Below are 15,950 nucleotides of genomic sequence, written 5' to 3' on the forward strand. Positions count from 1 at the left end.
AAAGGATGAGTTTGTGTCCTTTGTAGGGACATGGATGCAGCTGGAAACCATCATTCTTAGCAAACTATCACAAGAACAGAAAACCAAACACCGCATGTTCTCACTCATAGGTGGGAACTGAACAATGAGATCACTTGGACTCGGGAAGGGGAACATCACACACCGGGGCCTATCATGGGGAGGGGGGAGGGGGGAGGGATTGCATTGGGAGTTATACCTGATGTAAATGACGAGTTGATGGGTGCAGCACACCAACATGGCACAAGTATACATATGTAACAAACCTGCACGTTATGCACATGTACCCTACAACTTAAAGTATAATAATAATAAATTAATTAAAAAAAAAAAAAAAAGAAAGCAGATGTAAGTGAGTAGTTCAGGATAGAGACAAGGTTCTGGCTCAGCCTCTTACTAGTTCTGTACTTCAGTTTCCTCATCAGCAAGATAGGAAGAATATTACTTTTCCTCATAAGATTGTCATAAGAAATAAATGAGTTAATTCTCGTAAAGCACCTAGTACATAGTAAGGTGTTAGTAAAAGCTAGGTGTTCTTATCTTAGTGGCAATGTCTCCAAATAAAAGCCTAAGAATTTTCTTTGTTAAACCACAGATAATATTCAAACCCTGATAATAATAGAGTGTTTTTCTAAGAGGATATTTTACATTTAGCAATGTAAAAATACCTTGTTTCAGCTTTAGAGAAGACTGGAACTTTCTTTTTCTTTTTCCTTTTTTCACTGATTGATTTGTCGTCATGGAATAAAGTATCTGAGGGAAAGTAAGTCAACTGTTCTTTCAGTTTTTTTCTTATTTTCTTCTTAATCTCCTTTGCCATTTCTTCAGTTACATGGCACTGATATGCTTTCATCAGTTCTTCGTCCTCTTCTAAATCATTCTCTTCTCTTCCCTCATTTGCCTTCTCACTTTTCTGATGATCAATGCCTGGCTGTGGCTTTGTACGCGCTTTCTGGTGTGTAGAATCAACTTCCTTCTCAGGAGTTTCCAGTTTCATGTCTTGTGTAGTCAACTGGGGCACCGTCTTTACCACCTTTTTATTTGGCTTTCCTTGTTTGTCTTCCTCTACACTAACATCATCATTAGGATTTTCAGTTGCTGACTGTGTGTTCCTCGATTTGTTTTTAGCGACTCTCATGGTCTTCTTCAGGTTGTTAGTGTTAGTAGCACTTACATCATCATTTGTAGTTTCTTCAGTATGGGGAAGATTGCTTCTAACAGTGTCAGGCTAGGAAAAGAAGACATGATAACAAAGTTTCAGTTATGCATAGATTAGTTATATAAAGAAAAACCTAATAATTAATGTTTGACAATGTGGAATTATTGGGAGGATTATTTAGTTTTTCACCTGGACACAGTGATACTATTTTAGAGCATTTGAGTACTCTCATAATTTATGCTTCCAGAATTTGATAAGCAATCTCTGAATGTAACTTCAGATGAAATGAGTTAACTGACATAGGAAAAAAGTACTTAAGGACCTTTAAGAAGTGAATTAATTGCTCAAATCTCAAATGCTATTTTCCTCATACATATTTTTCTCATGATATATACTCTAATATAATTAATAGATACCTGAGAAATTGCTAAAAGAGCCATTGAATTGATATTTCAGGCAACCCAATAGGAAATATACATGGGTCATTTATTTTGCTTCATGATTACACTGCAAAACCAAAAGTCTACAGCTCTAAGATCACCCTACACTAAATCTATCACTAGAATGCTGCTAAATATTACATATTAAGCTAAATCCAGTGACAGACTAAGCATAATCTTGTACCTCTTTCCCCAAGTTATTTATAATGAGATATATTTTTAATACAAAAAAATAAATAAGGATAAGAGTCAAGTAATATAAGGAGGAGGAGGGCATAAACTAGATAGACCAAAGGATGACCAGTCAAGGAGCTGGGGTGAACAGCTCTGCTTCCCATCTCCATTTGTGCTGACTTTCACCCATGGATTAAGCATGGCAGCACAGAGAGAAAGGGCAGTATACTTCAGGTAGGTACAATTCCCACAAACTGCAGAGGCAGACCATGTCAAAAACAACCAACAAGGAACAGAACAGACATTCTCAAATATAAAGATGGCTTGACAACGGAAAATTAACAAACACTAAAGGAAGGTAGCACAATGAAGGAAAGCCACCAAATCAAACACAATAAATAAATGAACACCAAAGGAAAATACATATCATAAATAAGAATTTTAAATAAGTATAATTGATATTAATAAAGAAATGCAAAAGCATACTGGACCAAGAAAACCCAACTGCTGATACCAAAATAAAATTCTGAATAATACAAATAAAAATTTAACAGATGTGTTGAAAAACAGAATGGACAAAAACCATTGCTGACTGTATGTTCCTCAATTTGTTTTTAGTGATTCTCATGCTTTTCTTCAGGCTGTTAGTGTCAGCAGTACTTACATCATCACTTGTAGTTTCTTTAATATAGTGAGGATTGCTTCTAATAGTGTCAGGCTAAAAAAGAAGACATAATAACAAAGTTTCAGCTCAGCGTAGATTGGTTGTATAAAGAAAAACTCAATAATTTATGTTCAACAATGTGTAATTATTGGGAAGATTATTTAGTTTTTTACATGGACATAGTGATACTATTTTAGAGCACTTGCTGAGTACTCTCATAATTTATGCTTCAGAATTTCATTAATAATCTCTGAATATAAGTTCAGATTAACATTTTGGACTAACACTCTGGATTCATTTAGTCGTGCAGAATGTTACACTGTAATGTATGAATGTTACATGTTAACATTGGGTGCTACAAGATGAATATAACATCAAAATGAAGAAATGTGCCAGAAATGAATAAACTTAACAATACATACTGGAGTTTGACCTTTGAAACTCCCCATATTTTAAAAGTAGTTAAAAAATATCCAATGTACATAAAAAGGTGATTTTAAAAATGCTGAAAGAACTAGTATCCCAATACATATCTAAAATCTTACCATCTCTAAGACTCTTTTGCTCACCTAAAATATATTTCCAAATTCTATCTGTTCTTTGAGGGCAAATTATGATGCCATAGGCTCCAAAAAAACTTCACCAATCAAATCTAATAAAAATAACATTTCTCTTTAAAAAAAAGTTTATTTTCACATGTTCTGTTTTAGAAGCAATATTTAATTTTAAGTAGTAAAAATAAATAAGGAAGAAAACACACAAAATACACACACACACACACACAAAACCCAAAGCTAGCAGAAGACAAGAAATAACCAAGATCAGAGCAGAAATGAAGGATACAGAGACACAAAAAACCCTTCAAAAAATCAATAAGGCTGGGCATGCTGGCTCACGCCTGTAATCCCAGCAGTTTGGGAGGCTGAGGCAGGTGGATCACATGAGGTCAGGAGTTTGAGATCAGCCTGGCCAACATGGTGAAACCCTATCTCTATCAAAAATACAAAAATTAGCCAGGCATGATGGTGCACACCTGTAATCTCAGCTACTTGGGAGATTGAGATACAAGAATCACTTAAGAGAAGAATCAAAGAGACACAATAAAAAATGATACAGGGGATATCCCTATTGACCCCACAGAAATGCAGACAACCATCAGAGAATACTACAAACACCTCTATGCAAATAAACTAGAAAATCTAGAAGAAATGGATAAATTGCTGGACACATACACCCTCCCAACACTGAACCAGGAAGAAGATGAATCCCTGAATAGACTAATATACAAGTTCTGAAACTGAGGCAGTAATAAATAGCCTACAAACAACCAAGCAAAAAAAGCCCAGGACCAGATGGATTTACAGCTGAATTCTACCAGAGGTACAAAACGGAACAGGTACCATTTCTACTGAAACTATTTCAAACAATTGAAAAGGAGGGGCTACTTCCTAACTCATTTTATGAGGACAGCATCATCCTGATACCAAAACCTGGCAGAGACACAACAAAGAAAGAAAAAAACGTTAAGGCCAATATCCCTGATGAACATCGATGCAAAAATCCTCAATAAAATACTGGGAACCAAATCCAGCAGCACATCAAAAAACTTATCCACCACCATCAAGTCAGCTTCATCCACGGGATGCAAGTCTGGTTCAACATACGCAAATCAATAAACACAATTCATCACGTGAACAGAACTAAAGACAAAAACCATATGATTATCTGAATAGACACAGGAAAAGGCCTTCGATAAAATTCAACATTGCTTCATGTTAAAAATTCTCAATAAACAAGGTACTTACAGGAACATACTTCAAAATAAGAGCCATTTATGACAAATCCACAGCCATACTGCCCAAAGTAATTTATAGATCCTATGCTATTCTTATTAAACTACCATTGACGTTCTTCACAGAATTAGAAAAAACTACTTTAAAATTCATACGGAAACAAAAAAGAGCCTATATAGCCAAGACAATCCAAAAAAAAAGAACAAAGCTGGAGACATCACACCACCTGACTTCAAACTATACTGGAGTAACCAAAACATCATGGTACAGGTACAAAAACAGACATATAGACCAATGGAACAGAAATAAGACATCAGAAATAAGGCTACACATCAACCATTTTATATTTGACAAACCTGACAAAAACAAGCAATAGGGAAAGGATTCCCTATTTAAAAGTGGTGCTAGGAAAACTGGCTAGCCACATGCAGAACATTGAATCTAGACCCTTGCCTCACACCTTATACAAAAATTAACTCAACATAGATTCAACACTTAAATGTAAAACCCAGAACTATGAAAACCCTAGAAGAAAATCTAGGCAATACGATTCAGGACATAGGCACAGGCAAAGATTTCATAACAAAAAATGTCAACAGCAACTGCAATAAAAGCAAAAATTGACAAATGGGATCTAATAAAAGAGCTTCTGCACAGCAAAAGAAACTATCATGAGAGTGAACAGACAACCTCCAGAATGGGAGAAAATTTTTGTAATCTATCCATTTGACAAAGGTCTAATATCTAGTATCTACAAGGAACTTAAACAAATTTATAACAAAAAACCAAACAACCCCATAAAAAAGTGGGCAAAGGACATGAATACACACTTCTCAAAAGAAGACATTCATGTGGCCAATAAACATGATAAAAAGGTCAACATCATTGATGGTTAGAGAAATACAAATCAAAACCACAATGAGATACCATCTCACACCAGTCAGAATGGCAATTATTAAAAAGTCAAGAAACAACAGACACCGGTGAAGCTATGGAAAAATAGGAATGCTTTTACACTGTTGGTGGTGTTAGTTCAACCATTGTGGAAGACACTGTGGCGATTCCTCAAAGACCTAGAACCAGAATTACTATTGGATCCAGCAATCCCATTACTAGACATATACCCAAAGGAATATAAATCATTCTATTATAAAGATACACACGTGCATATGTTCACCGAAGCACTATTCACAATAGCAAAGACATGGAATCAACCCAAATGTCCATCGATGATAGACTGGATAAAGAAAATGTGGTACATACACACCAAGGAATACTAATCAGTCATAAAAAGGAAAGAGATCATGAAGGGACACGGATAAAAGGAAGGAACAGAAAACCAAACACTGCATGTTATCACTTCTAAGTGGGAGCTGAACAGTGAGAACATATAGACACAGGGAGAGGAAAACAAACACTGGGGCCTGTCAGGGAATCTGGGGGAGGGAGGGCATCAGGATAAAAAGCTAATGCATGTGTGGCTTAATACCTAGGTGACAGTTTGATTGGTTTGTTACCTATGTAACAAACTTGCAAGTCCTATACATGTATCCCGGAATATAAAATAACATTTTTAAAAATTGCTATTTTTTTCAGAATGTTCTTTTTCTATGACTTCATTCATATCTCAATAACCTTGAATTTCCATTATGTTAAAATGGGACATATGCAAATTTTTATTTCTACTTTTTCAGTGAGTACCAATAATGTAGCACCAATATATACAAATTGTGAGTATACTCCTGAAGGAAATAATTAGAAAAAGAGCTAATCAAGAATTAGAAAGAGAAGAAAGATTTAGTCTCAAGGAAAAAATTTTAAAATTGAAACTCCAGGCAAGCTAATCAGAAAAGGCTGTTTTTTGTTTATTTGCTACTGATCTGTCAGCCTTTGCACTAATAACATTAATTTTATGACTTTATATTATTAATTTGTCTTTTTCTTTAGTTCTGTTTTTTAAATACTGCAGCGAATGAAGTTCCCAAAGTATTTTCAGTAGCATCTCTACCTTTCATAGCATTATACTGACATTTTCATTACTTTTTAAATAGCCTGTTTTTGTGGTTTTGATTTCCTTTTCCTCTCTAACAGCTTTATGGGATAAATTCCCAAGCAGTTTGTAAATCATAAACTTTTGTTAACTTCTAGTCATACTGTACCATTGTTTAAAAAAAAAAAGTCTCCTTTGTTTCAACAGTTTCATGGATCAAATTATATTTGAATTTTGAAACATCCCAAATACATTTGTTCACTCATGTTTCTATTATATCTTTGCCCATCTTTTACCTCTTTAAACAATTCGGGTTTTTTTGCTTTGGTTTGTGTGCTATTAAAATCAGCTTTATTAAGATATAGCTTACATCAATAAAATTCACCAATTTTAATTGTATAATTAAATGAATTTTGGCAAATGCATACAGTCATGTGACCACCATCATAATCATGACATTGAACATTTCCATCATTCCACATATCCTGTTACAGAGTTAACGCCTTCCCTCCATGCTCTGTCCCTACTCAGCCACTGATCTGGTATCACAATAGCTTTGCCTTGTCTAGACTTTCACATAAATGAAATTATACCATCTATAGCCTTTTGTGTCTAGTTTCCTTCATTCAGCACAAAGCTTTTAGGATTCATCCATGTTGCTGTATTTATAGCAGTTTATTCCATTTTTGTGGAGTAGTATTCCATTGTACAGTTATATGCCACATTTTGTTTCTTCATACACCAATTAATAGATGTGAATTATTTCCAGTTTTGTGCTAGCATTAGATATGTTTTCACTTCTTTTGGGTAAATATCCAGAAGTGGAATTGCTGTGCTACAAGATAAGTAGATATTTAACTTATTAAACAATTGCCAAACAGCTTCTCACACTGGCTGTACTATTTTGCATTTTTATCAGCAATTTCTAAGAGTTCCAGTTACTTACCATCCTTGCCTGCACTTAATACTGTCAATTTTTGTTTTGTAGCTGTTGTATGAGGTGTGCAACAGTACCTCAGTATTGTTTTAAACTTCATTTTCCTAATTACTATGACAGCAAGACTCTTCACATGTGCCTATTTGCTGTCTATAGCTCTTCTTCAGTTAAGTGTCCAAATCTTTTGCCCTTTTTTGTTAGGCCGTTTGTTTTCATATCAGTGAGCTGTAGGAGCTCTTAAAATATTCTAGATACAACATTTTATCAGAGAGTGCTTTAAAAATATTTTATCCAAACCTACAGCTATAAAACATTTTCATTTCCATAGCAATGCTTTCAATTTTCACAAAGTCCAATTTAGCCCTTTTTTCTTTTATGGTTCGTATTTTCGTATCCTGAGAAATCTTTGCTTAACCCAAGGTTACAATTATCCTATGTTTCTCTTATAAGTTATACAGTTTTAGCTCATATATATGTCTTTGATCTACTTCCAGTTAATTTTTAAACATGACATGGTCCCAAGTTTATTATATACGAATATCTGATTGTTCCAGGATCATTTGTTGAAAAGATTATCCTTTCCTTTAGTGAATTACCTTGGCAACTTTGTCAAGAGTCAATTGAACATAAATATTTGAATCTATTTCTATATTCTATTCTGCTCTACTGATTTATATGCCTACCTTTATGACAATTCCAGATTGTCTTCATCACTATTGCTTTATAATGAGTTTTGAATCAGAAAGTGTAATTCCAACTTTGTTCTTCTTTTTCAAAATTGTTTTGGCTATTCTAGGTCTGTTGTTTACATTTCCCAATAAATTTCTGATTTTTTGACTACTTGTTCTATTAATTTCTGAGACAGGATACTGACAGATCTAACTGTAATTGCTAATTTGTCTATTTGTCATTTAGATTTTCAAGAAAAAAAAGTCTCCTGGCATACTGATTAGGATTGAATTAAATCAATAGATAACTTGTCAGAGAATGGACATTTGACAATGTTGATTCTTCTGATCCATGAACACGAATATCTATTTATTTAGGTCTTTATTGTCAACACTCTGAGGGGTTCAGTGTACAACTCTTGAACATTTTTGATAAATTTATCCCTGAATGCTACACATTTCTTTTGCTATTATAAATTATTTTAAACTTTAATGTCAAGTGATTCATTACTGTTATAGAAATACAATTGGTTTTTACACATTGACCATATATTCTGCTAACCTCCCTAATACAGATGGTGCCTGAATCATAATGGTTCTATTTATGATGGTTCGACATATGAGTTTTTTGACTTTATGATGGTGCATAAACATGCATTCAGTAGAAACCATACTTCTAAGTATCTATACAATTATTCTGTTATTCACTTTTAGCACAGTATTTAATAAATTATGTGAGTTATTCAACACTTTATTACAAAATAGGCTTGGTATTAACTTTGCACAACTGTAGGCTAATGTAAATGTTCTGAGCACACTTAAGGTAGGCTAGGTCAAGTTATGGGGTTTAGTTGGTTAGGTGTATGGAATACATTTTCAACTTACAATACTTTCAGTTTACAAAGGACATAATCCCATCATAAGAACCATCTGTAACTCTAGTAGCACTTTTTTGTAAATTTTTTGAGTTATTAACATAGACAATTACGTAATCGGAGAATATACAGTTTACTTTTTCCTTTACAATCTGTATGCCTTTAAAAATTGCATTACTGCATTTGTCAGGGTCTCCAATACAATTGTGAATACACACAGTAACTGACACATGCTCAAGCTTACAGCAAAAGCATTCAGTTTTGTGCCATTAAGCATGATGCTAGCTGCAGATTTTTTAGATGCCCTTTATTAGGTTGAGGAAGTTACTGTCTTTTTTTTTTTTTAGACTAGTCAAATGCAGTACTGAGAGTATGAGTAGAACAAGGAGTTCAATCTATAACTGACTGTCAACAATCCATTGAGATAACTCATTACCTTAGACAAGTCCCATCTACTGTTGGTTTAAGAATGAGTAATAAATGTTGTCAAGTCTTTTTTCTCCATTTATTGAGATGATCACATAGTTTTCTAATTACATTAGACGTTTTTTCTAACACTGAACTGACAGTATATTCCTGACATAAACTCCACCCAGACATGGGGTATTATCCTTTTTATAAGATTGATTTTCTAATATTTTGCTGAAGATGTTTGCCATCTATATTTAAAAGGGATTTTGGTCTGTATTTTTCTTGAAATCTTTGTCTGGTTTTGGCAGCCGTGTAATTATTGCCCACAAAAATGTGGACAAGGATCCCCTCTTATTTTATAGTCTGGAAGAGTCTGTATAGAACTGGCATTATTTTTTCATCAAATGTTTGGGAAAAGTTACTGATGAAGCCACCTGGGAGTAGTTTCCTTTGACAAAGGATTTTTAACTACCGATTCTGTTTCTTTAAAAAGATATATAATGTTCAAGTTATCTATTTCTTTTTGAGTGAGCTTCAGTAGTTTGTGCCCTTCATGTAATTTATACATTTCATCTAAACTGCTAAATTTATTATCATAAAGTTACTCATAATACTCTTATTATTCTTTTAAGGTCTGTAGCATCTAAAGTGAATACCCTCTTACAATTCTGATATTAGCCATTTGCGTCTTCTTTCCTTGTTTCCTGATCAGCCTGGTTACAGGTAGTACAGAAAACAGTTAACTCATGAGCCTGGGTTGCTAAAAAGCTGCAAATCCCAAGAACGGCCTATTTTTAGGACCAGTCCTTGAAATGTTGTGCTTGATAAGAGTGTTTCTAAATGCCTGAAGCCTTGGGCCTCACTATAACAGTTTCACCAGAAAGCTTATATCAGCAATGGGATTTATGGTGACCATGTGTTCTTGCTTTGGGGGTTTGGAGTCTGAGCGGCTGAGGGTGGTGACACAGGCACTGAATGCACTGTCTCTACACAAAACCCACACAGCCCTCTACACAACACCATGAACATCAAGGCTTGGGTGAGCTTCCCTGGGTGGCAACACTTTGCACATTTTGTCACATGTTGTTGAAGGAATTAAGTGAGTCCCTTGCAACTCTACTAGGGGGTGCACCTGAAAGCTTGCATCTGGTTTCTCCTGGGCTGTGTCCCATGCACCTTTTCCCTTTGCTGATTTTAATCTGTATCCTTTTGCTGTAATAAATGGTGCAGGTATAACAACTTTTGAGTCCTGTGAGTCTCTCTAGCGAATTATCAAGCCTGGGGGTGGCCCTGGAAATCCCCACCACATATGATAATCAATTTTATTCTTCTTTTAAAAAGTTGCATTTGCATTTACTGAGGTTTTCTATTTCACTGATTTATACTCTTCTTATTTCTATCCTGTGTTTATTTTGTCTAATTTGTTCATACTCTTTTAAGGTGAAAGCTTCAATGATGGATCTCAGACCATTCCTCATTTTTAATATAATGCTACAAGTTTCCTTCTAAGTAATGCTTCAGCAGCATTCCATAAATTTTGATATGCTATAATTTCATTTTTAGTGAGTTCAAAATATGTTATAATTTCTTTTGTGTTTTCTTCTTCAATATATTGATCTAGGGTCTTATTGAATTTCCAAATATTTGGTGACACTGCAGATAACTTTTGGTTAACTATTTCTAATTTGATTCTGTTGTGGCCTAAGAAAACATTTTGTATTATTAAAAACATTTCTTTTATATTTAAAAGTTTTATTTAATTTTTATGTATAAAATGAAGCTATGTAGACTTGTATTACGGCCCAGAATGATGTCTGTCTTGGTGAATATTCCACACGCACTAGAAAACAATGAGTATTCTGTTTGTTGGATACAATGTTCTCATAAAACTCAATTCAAATTTGTCAACGTTATTGAAATCTACTTTCTTATTGATTTTTTGTCTACTTGTTATATTAATTTCTGAGAGAGGATACTAACATATCTAACTGTAATTATCTATTTCTCATTTCATTTCTATCAGTTTTTGCTTTGTGTATTTTGAAGCTTTGCTATGAGTTTCATACACAGTTATATCTTGATACTGACACCTTTATCATTAAAAAGATTTCTTATTACCTTTGGCAATATTCTTATTCTAAAATATACTTTCTCTGATATCAATGTAACAACTCCAGTTTTCTTTTTACTAGTGTTAGCATGGTATATATTTCCATCCTTTAAATATTAACCTACCTATGCCCTTATATTCAAAGCAAGTTTCTTATAATCAACATATAGTTGGTTCTTATTTGCCAATCTGACACTTTCTACTTTTTATTGGGTCTATTTGGACCATCCACATTTAAATTATTCTCGATATTGCTGAGTTTAAATATACCATTCTATTATTTCCTTTCGTTTGCCCTATTTGTTCTTTGTCTCTGTCCTTTTTTTTTTTTCTTTTTGTTTTTGAGACAGAGTCTTGCTCTGTCACCTAGGCTGGAGTGAAGTGGCGTGATCTCAGCTCACTGCAAGCTCCACCTCCCTGGTTCATGCCATTCCCCTGCCTCAGCCTCCCGAGTAGCTGGGACGACAGGCGCCCACCACCATGCCCGGCTAATTTTTTGTACTTTTAGTAGAGACAGGGTTTCACTGTGTTAGCCAGGATGGTCTCAATCTCCTGACCTCATGATCCGCCTGCCTCGGCCTCCCGAAGTGCTGGGATTACAGGCGTGAGCCACCTCGCCTGGCTTTGTCCTCTTTTCCAGCTGTCTTTCTCGATAGTTCTTGGCAATTCCATTGCATCATTATTGGCTTTTCAGCTATCCTTTTAAAACAAATTTATGAAGACTCATATGGTTTGGCTCTGTGTCCCCACCCAAATCTCATGTTGAATTGTAATTTCCACGTGTTGAAGGAGGGGCGTGGTGGGAGATGAATCACGGAGACAGACATCCCCTTGCTGTTCTCGTGATGGAGTTCTTGCAAGATTTGATTGTTTGAAAGTGTGTAGCACGTCCTCCTTTGCACTCTCTCTCTCTCTCTCTCTCTCTCTCTCTCTCTCTCCTGCTCTGGCCATGTGAAGTCCATGCCCGCTTCCCCTTCACCTTTCACCATGAATATAAATTTCCGGAGGTCTCCCCAGCTATGCCTCCTGTATAGCCAGTTGAACTGTGAGCCAGTTAAACCTATTTTCTCATAAATTACCCAGTCTCCACTCTGTTGCCCACGATGGAGTGCAGCGGTGTGACCTTGGCTCACTGTAGCTGCCGCCTCCCAGGTTCAAGCGGTTCTCCTGCCTCAGCCTCCTGAGTAGCTGGGACTACAGGCATGTGCCACCACACCCGGCTGATTTTTTTATTTTTAGTACAGACAGCGTTTCACCATGTTGGCCAGGCTAGTCTCAAACTCCTGACCTCAGGTAATCTGCCTACCTTGGCCTCCCAAAGTGCTGGGATTACAGGCATGAGCCACAGCGTCCAGCTTCAGGTAGTTCTTTAGAGCAGTGTGAGAACGGACTAATATGAAAATTGGTACCAGAGAAGTGGGACATTGCTATAAAGATACCTGAAAATGTGCAAGTGACTTTAGAACTGGGTAACAGGCAAAAGTTGGAACAGTTTGAAGGGCTCAGAAGAAGACAGCAAAGTTTGGAACTCCATAAAGACTTGTTAAACGGTTATGACCAAAATGCAGATACTGATATGAACAGAGATGGCCACACTGACAAGGTCTCAGATGGAGATGAAGAACTTATTGGGAACTGGAGTAAAGGCCGCTCTTACTATGCTTTAGCAGAGACTGGTGGCATTGTGCCCCTGCTCTAGAGATATGTGGAGCACTGAACTTCAGAGAGATGATTTAGGGTATCTGGTGGAAGAAACATCTAAGCAGCAAAGTGTTCAGATGTGGCCTAGATGCTTCTAAAAACCTGTGCTCATTTGCATAAAGAAAGAAATGACCTGAAGCAGGAATTTATATTTAAAAGGGAAGCAGGCACAAAAGTTTGGAAAATGTGGAGCCTGACCAAGAGGTTAAAAAGAAAAACTAATTTTCTGAGGAGGAATTCTAGGCTTCAGAAATTTGCATAAATTAAAAAAAGCCAAATGTTAATGCACAGACAATGGGGAAAATGCCTCCAGGTCATTTCAGAGACCTTCACAGAGCCCTTCCTATCACAGGCCTGGAAGCCTAGGAGGGAAAAATGGTTTCATGGGTCAGGCCCAGGGCCTCGCTGCTCTGTGCAGCCTTGAGACATGGGGCCCTGTGTCCCAGCTGCTCTGGCTCCAGTTGTGGCTAAAAGGGGCCAAGAGACAGCTCGGGCTATTAATTCAGAGGGTGAAAGTCCCATGTCTTAGCAGCTTTCATGTGGTATTGAGCCTGTGGGTATGCAGAAGGCAAGAGTTGAGGTTTGGAAACCTCTGCCTAGATTTCAGAGGATGTATGGAAATGTTTGGACGTCCAGATAGAAGTCCACTGCAGGGGTGGAACCCTCATGGAGAACCTCTACTATGGCAGTGCAGAAGAGAAATGTGGAGTTAGAGTTCCCACACAACAGTCTCCACTGGGGCACTGCCTGGTAGAGAGCTGTGGTAAGAGGGCCACTGTCCTCCAGAGCTCAGAATTGTAGATCCAGACAGTTTGCACCATGCACCTGGAAAAGCCACAGGCACTCAATGCCAGCTGCTGAAAGCAGCTGCAGGGGCTGTACCATGCAGAGCCACAGGGTAGAGCTGCCCAAGGCCTTGGGAGTCTACCCCTTGTGTCAGTGTGGTCTAGATGTTAGACATGGAGTCAAAGGAGATTATTTTGGAGCTTTAAAATTTAATGACTGCCCTGCTGGGTTTTGGACTTGCATGGGGCCTATAGCCCCTTTGTTTTGGCCAATCTCTTACTTTTGGAATGGGAGCATTTACCCAATCCCTATGCCCACATTGTATCTCAGAAGTAACTAACTTGTTTTTTATTTTACAGGCTCATGGAAGAGACCTGCCTTGTGTCAGATGAGATTTTGGACTGTGGAATTTCGCGTTAATGTTGAAATAAGGTAAGACTTGGGGAACTGTTGAGAAAGCATGATTGTGTTTTGAAATGTGAGAAGGACATGAGATTTGGGAGAGGCCAGGGTGGAATGACATGGTTTGGTTCTGTGTATCCACCCAAATCTTATGGTGAATTACTACCACATGTTGAAAGAGGGACCAGGTGGGAGGTGACTGAATCATGGGTGTGGACTTCCCTCCTGCTGTTCTCTTGAGTTCTCGTGAGATCCCTTTGTTTGAAAGTGTGTAGCACTTCTCCCTTTGCTCGCTCTCTCTCCAGGTCTGGCCATGTGAAAACTGTGCCTGCCTCCCCTTCCACCATGATTGTAGCATCCGGAGGCCTCCCCAACCATGCCCCCCCAATATAGCATGCTGAACTGTAAGGTGACTAAACCTCTTTTCTTCATAAATTACCCAGTCTCAGTTAGCTCTTTATAGCAGCGAGAAAAGACTAATACAATTTTCTACCATTAAATAATGCCACTTCACATATATTTTAAGAAACTCAGCCAGGCATGGTGGCTCACACCTGTAATTGCAGCACTTTGGGAATGCAAGGCAGGATGATCACATGGACCCAGAAGTTCAAGACCAGACTGGGCAACATAGTGAGACCCTGTCTCTACAGAAAAAACAAAAATTAGCCAGATGTGGTGGTGTGCACCTGTAGTCCCAGCTACTGAGGGCGTGGAGGTGGGAGGATTGCTTAAGCCCAGAAAGTCAAGGCTGCAGTGAGCTGTGATCTCACCACTGCACTCCAGCCTGGGTGACAGAGCGAGACCCTATCTTAAAAAAAAAAAAAAGAAAAAAGAAAAAAGAAGAAACTCACAAAAATATACTTCTATTTATTTCCTCCCATACTTTGTGCTATGTTGGTCTTACGTCTGAACATTTGTCCTCTCAAAAACATTAAAATTTAGTCCATAATTTGGCAGTATTGAAAGTTGAGGCCTTTTAGTGGTGATTGAGTCATGAGGACTTTGCCCTCATGAGCAGATTAATCCATCAATGGATTGACCAATTTATGGATTAATGGGCTAACAGATTAGGGCAGGGGTCCCCATACCCCAGGCCTCAGAGCGGTACTTGTCCATGGCCTTTTACGAATCAGGCCACATAGCAGGAAGTAAGTGGTGGGCGAGAGCATTATTGGCTGAGCTCCACCTCCTGTCAGATCAGTGGCAGCATTAGATTCTCACAGGGGCATCAACCCTATTATAAACGACGCATGCAAGGGACCTAGGTTGCACATTCCTTATGAGAATCTAACTAATACCTGATGATCTGAGGGGTGGAACACTTTCATCCTGAAACCATCACCCCTGGCCCGCTCCATGGAAAAACTGTCTTCCACAAAACTGGCCCCTGGTGCCAAAATGGTTGGGGATTGCTGGATTAGAGGATCATCATAACGGTGGGGCTGGTGACTTTATAAGAAGCAGACTTGGGCTAACACATTCAGCCCCCTTGGCATATGATGCTCTGCACTACCTTGGGACTGCAGAGTCCTCACCAGCAAAAAGGTTCTCATCAGATGTGAACCCTTGACCTTGGACTTCTCAGCCTTAAAACCTGTAAGAAATAAATTCCTTTTCTTAATAAATTACATTTCTGGTATTCTGTTATAAGTAACAGAAAACTAAGACCGTTGTTAAATCATTTACTTCTACAAATACAGGTTGAATATCCCTTATACAAAATGCTTGAGACAAAAAGCGTTTCAGATTTCTTTGGATTTTGTATATATGCATTATATTTACTGGTTCAACATTCCTAATCTAAAATTCAAAATCCAAA

At 37.3% G+C, this 15,950-nt stretch overlaps 1 protein-coding gene across 28 annotated transcripts in view; it reads right to left on the bottom strand.

Moving 5' to 3' along the window:
* LOC105465661 (Abelson helper integration site 1) overlaps window positions 1-15,950 on the bottom strand; it is a 226,516-nt gene that overhangs the window by 194,340 nt on the left and 16,226 nt on the right. For 25 of the 28 annotated variants that reach the window (XR_011623395.1, XR_011623391.1, XR_011623388.1 and 22 more), the window contains 2 exons: window positions 2,456-2,509; window positions 687-1,246 (listed from right to left, as the gene is read on the bottom strand). Coding sequence is in view for 11 of the 28 variants with exons in the window: in XM_071096488.1 (XP_070952589.1) it covers window positions 687-1,246; window positions 2,456-2,509 (614 nt within the window). In the remaining 17 variants the exon portion in view is untranslated. Of the gene's footprint in view, window positions 1-686; window positions 1,247-2,455; window positions 2,510-15,429; window positions 15,622-15,644; window positions 15,726-15,950 lie in introns of those variants that run through there. The other 3 variants (XR_011623396.1, XR_011623393.1, XR_011623392.1) reach the window with 3 other exon arrangements.

This window comes from Macaca nemestrina, chromosome 5 (assembly GCF_043159975.1).
Source record: "Macaca nemestrina isolate mMacNem1 chromosome 5, mMacNem.hap1, whole genome shotgun sequence".
NCBI classification, from domain to species: Eukaryota; Metazoa; Chordata; class Mammalia; order Primates; family Cercopithecidae; genus Macaca; species Macaca nemestrina.